This window comes from Rhodamnia argentea, chromosome 2 (genome assembly GCF_020921035.1).
Source record: "Rhodamnia argentea isolate NSW1041297 chromosome 2, ASM2092103v1, whole genome shotgun sequence".
Classification (NCBI taxonomy): domain Eukaryota; kingdom Viridiplantae; phylum Streptophyta; class Magnoliopsida; order Myrtales; family Myrtaceae; genus Rhodamnia; species Rhodamnia argentea.
Window position 1 is genome coordinate 22,689,578 of NC_063151.1, and position 8,352 is coordinate 22,697,929.

At 39.0% G+C, this 8,352-nt stretch overlaps 2 protein-coding genes across 2 annotated transcripts; both read left to right on the forward strand.

Moving 5' to 3' along the window:
- The first annotated feature begins 261 nt into the window (after positions 1–261).
- On the forward strand, positions 262–1,458 carry LOC115750725 (major allergen Pru ar 1-like). Its single transcript, XM_030688249.2, has 2 exons — positions 262–840; positions 954–1,458. The coding sequence occupies exons 1-2, from the start codon at positions 507–509 to the stop codon at positions 1,241–1,243; spliced, it is 624 nt and encodes a 207-aa protein (XP_030544109.1). The 5' UTR covers positions 262–506; the 3' UTR covers positions 1,244–1,458.
- Positions 1,459–4,482: 3,024 nt separating this feature from the next.
- LOC125313673 (glycine-rich protein 23-like) lies at positions 4,483–4,854 on the forward strand. The gene has a single exon (XM_048273486.1). It carries the CDS (start codon positions 4,483–4,485, stop codon positions 4,852–4,854), a length of 372 nt encoding a protein of 123 aa, XP_048129443.1.
- Positions 4,855–8,352: the final 3,498 nt, after the last annotated feature.

Consider the following 8,352-nt stretch of genomic DNA (forward strand, 5'->3'; position numbering starts at 1 on the left):
CGAGAATATCATTCACAGTAGGATAAACTATGAAGTGGTCGCCAATTGTGGGTTCGTTCCTATGACCTTATTAAGGTAATCGAATAATATACCCGAAGAGTTGGAAAGCTCTCTTCGGACATGAACAATACATACCCAAGATACTGCACATAGAAGATGGTGGGGTTAACATTAGAGGGGTTTATTTCATGCGCTCGGATCAAGTGTGGGACTATTAAGTCATCGTGAGTTTGAGAGTTTGATTATAGTACATCAACTCCTGTAGTTATTAAGGTTCATTGTTTTGTTTCGTTGCCATTGTATGACTTAGACAAAGACGGCTATGAACGTGAGAAATACTCTCTTTTGGATTCTAGTAGTCTTTCTTAATCTCTCAGTCTCTCCTATAGATTGAAATCCTAATCTGTTTAGTGAGCTGACGAAGTTTGTCGTGCAAATCATGACAAAAAGTAGAATGGTTGGTGCTTTGCGAGGTTGGCAATTTCTAGGATTTATCAGCCAATGGGATGCACTTTGGGAAAATGAGGACTCCTCCACTCCAACCTATAAATGCGTCTCGTTCTCATCTCTTCCACCCCAAGCTCACAAACCTCCTGAACTCGACTCTATTTCATCATATTGTTTGTATTTCTCTATATAGCAACCTGAAAACCATCATGGGTGTATTCACTTTTACAAATGAATACATGTCCACAATTCCTCCTGCAAGATTGTTCAAGGCCCTAGTTTTGGACTCACATACCCTGATTCCCAAACTCATGCCTCAAGCTATCAAGAGTATTGACATCATCCAAGGCGATGGAGGGGCTGGAACTATTAAGCAGATCAACTTCATTGAAGGTGATTATGCGTTTTTGCCATATGAGTGTGCTTTTTTATTTTTTTCCTAGCTTACACTTATGTTACGGCATATACGAGTGTACTATGATACAATCTCCTTCTAATGTATGTAGGTAATCAGCTTAGCAGCATGAAGAATCGAGTGGATGAGCTGAACGAGGAGACGTTTACGTACAAGTATACCATGATCGATCTAAAGGACGAGTTTGAATATATTGCTTACGAAGTCAAGTTTGAGCCAACACTGGAAGGCGGGAGCAAGAACAAGATGATGAGCACGTATTACACAACGGGCGATGTTACGCTCAAAGAAGAGGACATTAAGGTAGGCAAAGAGAGAGCCTTGGGAATGTACAAGGTCGCCGAAGCATACCTCCTCCAAAACCCCGATGCTTATGCTTGAGACTTCAAATGCTCTCTTGAATAAAATTCGAGAAGTCCCGTCAATAAGAACTCGTGATACTTTCGGTCTTCACGTAGAAGTACCCGAGTTCCTTTACTTCTATACGGGTATAAATATCCCTTAGATTTGGATGGCAATAAAGATATGTACTTTTTAACTTAGTTGTGAGCGATTCCTGTAATTGCCCTTCAAGAAGAGCTATTTGCAACGTTACTGCTGGTTATAGTGATCAAGTGACTGAGATGCTGCAATTCTGTGGATTCTAGTGAGGATCTCTCCCTGTTAGATACCTAGAAGCTCCTTTGATTTCTGGTACACTCTCTGACATGGACCCAAACCTCTTGTTGATAGAGCTGTCACCATTCTGCCGTACACTCTTCTTCATCATTGTTTTAGTAATTTGTTCAAAAGTTCACGAGTTAATTGCCACATCCTATCTTCGACCAAAAAAAAAAAAAATTTTGCCACATCCTATCGAAAAAATTCATCCATTTACACTCTTTTAAGTTAAGTTCAGAAAAATTATCCAAAAAGTCCTAAACTTATTATACGATAACCAATTCAGTACAAAATCTTTGAACATGCTAATTTAGTTCTAAATATTTTAACGAATTTTCTAATTTAGTCCTAACCTTTCAATTATGCCAATTTAATTTTAAAGATTTTGACTATTTACAGATTTAACCCCAAATATTTTGACAATTTATCAATTTAGTCCTCACCTTTCAAATCATCGATTTGACGGACTAGTTAGTACTAGCCCTCTATGTTACATGGCCGGTTTGCAATTCTTAATTTTTTAAATTTGCTTAAATTTTTTTCTTTTTTTCTTTACTTGTTCAACTTTGAGCCGGTACCCCTCGCTTGGCGAGGGCGTCGCGATCCTCGCTTGGCAAAAGCGTCGCAATTCTTGCCTAGGCAAGGGCTCGATGCCACAAGGCGAGGCTCACCGGCCATCGCTGAATTAGAGTTGGAAAAAAAAAAACAAAGAAAGAAAAGAAGCGAAAAAAGAACACAAACAATAGAAAAAAAATATTTTTTTAAAATTGTTCACGTTAGTGTCGACCGTACCTCATTGGATGGCCGGTATGCTATCCCCGCTAGCGATTTCCAACCAAAATTAATCAAAAGAACTAAATTGGCAAGTCGTCAAAATGTATAAGACTAAATTGTCAACTTACTTCAAGATTTAGGACTAAATTGGCACAATTGAAAGGTTTAAAATTAAATTGGCAAATCGTCGAAAGAATTAGGACTATTGACACAAGTAAAAGGTTCAAGATTACATCAGCCACCACACAATAGATTTGGGATTTTTTGGTTATTATCCCGAGTATTTATGCATCTGAGCTTACATATTCCTTTCACAATGAATAATTTGGACTGTGCGATTACATTTTTAATTTTCAATTGTTTCATTTTTCATTTTGCAAAGCATCGTGTGCGCAAAAATTATCAAAAAAAAGTCTTAAACCTATTGCACTTTTGATAGTTAAGGCCTAATTTTTTTTTATTTTGTCAATTCAATCATAAACTTTTTATTTTTGTATCAACTCAATCCTAAACTTATTTTATATCAATTCAATCCTAAATATCTTGCATGTGTGCCAATTCAATCCATCCAACCAACTTTGACAGACTAAGACCGATGTGGAAAATTGCTAATTATATTTTAAGATTTTTTTGGATTATTTTTTATTTTCCTATTTCTTTTCTTTTCTTATTTTTCTCTTTCCTTTTTTCTTTCTTTCTACTACCTCCAGTCGGTCGCCAGCGATGACCAATCTCAAGCGAGGCTCGACGGCTGCTGGCGAGGCACAACCTCGCCCAGATTTGGCCCGGCCAAGGCCGGCCACACCAACCTCGGTCTCTTGCCGGTCGTCGGCGGCGATCGGCTAGAGGCAGAAGAAAGAAAAATAAAGGAAAAAAATGAAAAAAAAATTCAAAATATTAAAAAATATTATTAAAGATTGTCCACGTAATCGCGGGCGTCACTCTGACCTGCAACCATGTGAGCGCCCGGCCGCCAAAGTTGGCTGAGTGGACTGAATTGGCATAAAAGCAAAAATTTTAGGATTGAATTGACACACAAAAAAAAAGATTTATGACTGAATTGGTACAAATGTAAAAAGTTTAGAACTGCATTAGTGTAAAAATTGAATAAGTTTAGGACTTTTTTGACAATTTTTCGAAATCGGAAAAGAAGGCCATTGAACATTAGGGGAGGTTCATAAACCACAGAGGTTATATCATGATCTTGATGGTAACATTGAGTAGCATTTTGTGTCGCGAAAAAAAAAATCTTAAAATTATTTCGAAAAAAATCCCCAAAAGATTAGCTAAATCATGAATTGATTAAATTGTATCATTAAGTTGCCCGATTATCATGGAAATAACAAAAAGTAATGGATAAACAATCTCTAGCGTCTATTAAACTTATGGTTATTTGATGGATATACCAATATAAAACTAGCTCTTTCTCTTCCCAACAGCACACGTATAGACGCAAATTCCTTCTAAGTCGTGAGATTAAGAAAAAGGAATAGAGAGAGAACTCGGTTTTCTTCCGGATTCGACAGAGGTGTCACTATTTACGCATTCAAGTGCGTGTTTTTTTTTATAATACTTTCGTCGAAATATTCAGCTTTACAATAGCCGAAAATTTTATGTAAAACAATGATATCTCAACGAGATATTCCAACATTTTTGCGCAAGAATAATGTGGAATTTATCAACTTATCGAATGTCCTCTAGCCCTCCTGGAACTGCATTTGAAATTTAACTATCAAATCATTCTATATGGAATCGGGCAATCACCAAAAGAGAAATCTGGAACTTTTCGAGGCAATATTGCACTTTCATTTCATTCCAAACAAAACGTTACAACGACATCGACAGTCGCGGTCGAGAGCAACATCATATGAAAGCCAAGATAAGTGAGTCGGGACGATTGCCTCGAAGATTATGTAATGACAATACTGGTTTTTTTTTAATCTTACTTAATGTTTTATTAGGAGCTATCCTTTCACCGGGGACCTTGAGCGTCCCCTTATTCTTGATGTTTATCGTGTCCATATCCTGCAAAAATATCAGAATAATTAGTTTTATAATTTTTCTATCATCCGATGCTCAAGAAATCAATTTCCTGTTATTTTAAACAGTGAATAATGCATGAAACGGAAGCGCGTTGCATGATGGAATAGCGAAGTCGTAATGTTGTGACTTGCGTAGCGACTAAAATGAGCTTCGACACTGGACGTGTAAACGTAGTGTTTGGATTGAGTAATTCTTTAGAGTATCTCACCTTGCGGGCGATCAAGCACGTGCATTCCCGAGGAGGAGGAGGAGATCTGACCCTAGGGGATGGTGGTGGTGGAGACCTATCAACCGGAGGTGGTAGCGGGGGACGCCTATTAACCGGTGAAGGTGGCGGGGGAGGAGGAGGGTTCCTCAGCAGTGGAGGTGGCGGGGGTGGAGAAGATGTGGGTGGTGGAGGAGGTGGTGACTTTGGTGGGGGTGGTGGCGGAGGAGGGGTGGGGGGTGGTGGTGTTGGAAGAGGTGGTGACTTGGGGGGTGGCGGTGGCGGTGGCGGTGGTGGAGGAGGCGTGTGAGGTGGAGGTGTTGGAGGAGGTGGTGATTTAGGGGGTGGCAGTGGCGGTGATGGAGAAGGCGTGGGTGGTGGCGGTGGTGGAGGAGGCGTGTGAGGTGGAGGTGTTGGAGGAGGTGGTGATTTAGGGGGTGGCGGTGGCGGTGATGGAGAAGGCGTGGGTGGTGGCGGTGGTGGAGGAGGTGATGACTTTGGCGGCGGCGGCGGTGGAGGCGGTGTGGGTGGTGGAGGTGTCGGATGAGGTGGTGACTTGGGGGGCAGCGGTGTGAAAGGAGGCGGTGACTTGGGCTGCGGTGGTGGCGGTGGCGAAGGTGGCGGTGGAGGTGGCGTGGGTGGTGGAGGTGATGGAGGAGGCGGAGGTGACGGAGGAGGCGGAGGAGGTGGAGACTTGCCAAATGGAAATGGCGGTGGCAACCATGGACGAGGAGGCCTTATGGGCGGTGGAGGGGGTGGAGACGTACGTATCGGTGGTGGAGGCGGAGGCCGAAGCCACGGCCACGGCCACCGTGGAGGAGGAACATACTTGGGTGGCAGCGGGAACGGCCGGATAATACCAAGTTCTTCCGCGGCTTCCGTTGGCAAGCTAAGAGACGCCAATACCACCAGTAGAGTGGCCACCAGAGAGGCCATTGAGGACCTCATCTTTTTTCTTTTTTTTTTTTTTATCTTTTTCTCCAAGCTCGCCAAAGCTTGGATTTTGGTGATGCCATTGCCGAAGCTCTCCCGCCCTTTATATAGCCTTTGCCATCACCTTCAAAATTGAGAAATGCCAAAGGGGTAGAATTACTCAATAAACCTACAAGAAGTCAACTATGATGAGAGCAAATTAAGTGCAATTAGTACCCGTAATCTCTTTCTTTTTTTTTTCGTTTGTTCTTCATGTTTTAGAGGTTTGTCAATAATGTGTAGTGTTATGTGTGTAATATCCTACACAAGGAAATTTAGGAAGTCAAATCTCTATTCTAATGTTAATACTAGAGAAATGCATAAGCCCGTCGAAAACACTTTCATCACATTTAACGGCTTTAATTCCAAGAAAGAAGTAAACTCTCCCTCTTATTATCATATGGACCCCCATCATATGACTCGATTATTGAATGGGAGATGGTATATCAAGGACGCTAATGCTCCGTTAGTTTCGCAAAATAAAAAAATGTGTAATTTGGAAAACATTTTCCAGAATGTGAGCACTCGCTTACAGAAATGGATGGACAAAAAATATTTTCATTGTCTATGTAAATGTTTTGACACAAATTGTCATCTATAATGGAATTATTTTTAACTCATTAATTATTTCAAACGATACATACTATCATGTTTAGGAAAATGTTTTCCAACTCACTCATTTTTCGCGAAACAATTGAAACCTAAATTCATTGATTGTCAAAGCTGGCTTGAGTTTTTTTTTTTTGGTCGAAAGTTTGCGTTTGATAAGTACATATTATAGCTCATGCTCATAGATATAGGGAGTTTGGGAGGACACCTATACGCTTAATTGATGAATTATAAAAGGGTAAGCTGCATATATATGGTTGACGGGTAAAACTATAGATAAGTTTCTTTGTTTTTGACAGAATTACACTTCAGTCTATCAAATTTCAAAACTTTATAGTCTAGCCCCAATAGTATTGTGTTTTTTAAATAACAAAATCTAATAAAATCTCCAAATGTTCATGGAGCGGTAGCATCTTGTGGTGCTGACTCTCTTAACTCAAAAATTACAACTAGTAAGGAACTTCCAAAAAAAAAAAAATCCTAATCTTATTGCACTTATGTCAATTATGTGCTAAATCTTTCAATCGTACAAATTTAGTTCTAAAACTTTTGAAGATTTTTCAATTCAATCATAAACCTTTCGATTGTGCAAATTTAAATCTAAAACTTTTGACAATTTGTCAATTTAGTCTTTCTATCCAATTTTTGCCAGAAATCATTGACATGGCGATCCAGTCAACATCGATCATCTTATGTGGCATGACCAGCGATGACGTACATATTTTTTTTTATTTTTTATGTTATTATGAACTTTTTATTTTAAATATTTTATCTTCTTTTCTTTTCTATTTTTTGCTAGCCCTCACTTGTGGCCCATGAGGGCATGTAGGCCCTCGTCCGTGGGCGGGGCCACAACACCCTCACCCGCACCGGAAGAGATTGCTATCCCTCGCCTGTGGTCGGTGAGGGTCGACCAATGGCCTCATCGGCCCAAGGTTAGACAATGAAAGGGAAAAAAAATTTAAAAAAATACAAACTAATTTAGTATAAATTTAAAAAATCGACAATGTTGGTGGTGCCATGTAAGATGGCCAATGCCGACTATCTTGTCATGTTAGCAATTTTAGGCCAAAATTAGCCAAAATGACTAAATTGACAAATCGTCAAAAAATTTAGGACTAAATTGGCAAGTCGTAAAAACATTTATAATTGAATTAATAAATGTTTTTTTAAAGAATTGATAAATGTTCAAAAATGCAATTAACTTATAACTTTTTTGGTAATTTTCCCAAGGAACTTCATTTCTTTAGATGAAGGAATACAGGGAATCCTAAATCCAAATTTTGTTTAAAGAATTTTATTATTTAATTAAACAAAGATTATATAGAGTTTTTTTTTTATCAAAAAAGATTACATAGAGTTGATGAGTAAAATAATTTGCTTTTTAGACTGATAAGTACTTTCAGAGATGTTTTATACTCAAAACTTTAATATGAAAGTTAGGACAACAAAAATTTGCAACAGAGTATCCTACGAGGTCACAAGACATGAAAGATGAATCATCACTTTGGTAGTATTTATTTCGGGAAAAATATCACTATGAAAAAAAAAATACTTTCCAGAAAATTATGTTTTGAGAAAATATTTTTCCATTTTTCTAGGTTAGGGAAATAATTTTCTTAATTTCAAACATGCATATTTTCTTAACTAGTTCGCGGAAAAATTTTCATTTATACAAACACGCCCTAATATGTAGACGATGAGAAGGGCCCCTACATGATTAAGCTCAGAATGAAACTCGGATTAGCGGTCTAAGAATGAGAATGTTAGTACTTGCTAGCACAAAGAAGAAACTTGCAAGAATTTGGTGAATGAAAAAGGTGCAATCACGAGTACGTTTGACCTAAAAAAAAAGTAGCGTTTGCCAGTTTTTCTGGCGAGATTGCCAAATTATTGAAATTGAGACACCCCCGACGCGTTGATACATGGTGAAACAAAAGGATCTTATACCATAACATATTAAATGGTGCACCCTGTCCTATCGACAGGTGGCGGAAAGAACCTTAGTCTAGGGTACTACACGGCACATTGCACAAAGGGACCGGCCTGGTGCATTCTCTAACTCTGTAGATGCCGGTCCTTTTTCTCCTAACAATTTCGAACATCTCTGATGCTAGGGCAGTGTAGATCTTATTAAGTCGAAGTAGCTTGTGGTCGCTAACTATGGGTCTATCTACCTGTCTATGGATGCTATTCTCCTCCTATATGTATATGTATATGTATGTAT

Coding starts and splice junctions, on each gene's coding strand:
- LOC115750725 (XM_030688249.2), top strand. CDS start 507: ATGCACTTTGGGAAAATGAGGACTCCTCCACTCCAACCTATAAATGCG. Junction 841..953: donor GCAGATCAACTTCATTGAAG/GTGATTATGCGT, acceptor TAATGTATGTAG/GTAATCAGCTTAGCAGCATG.
- LOC125313673 (XM_048273486.1), top strand. CDS start 4,483: ATGAGCTTCGACACTGGACGTGTAAACGTAGTGTTTGGATTGAGTAAT.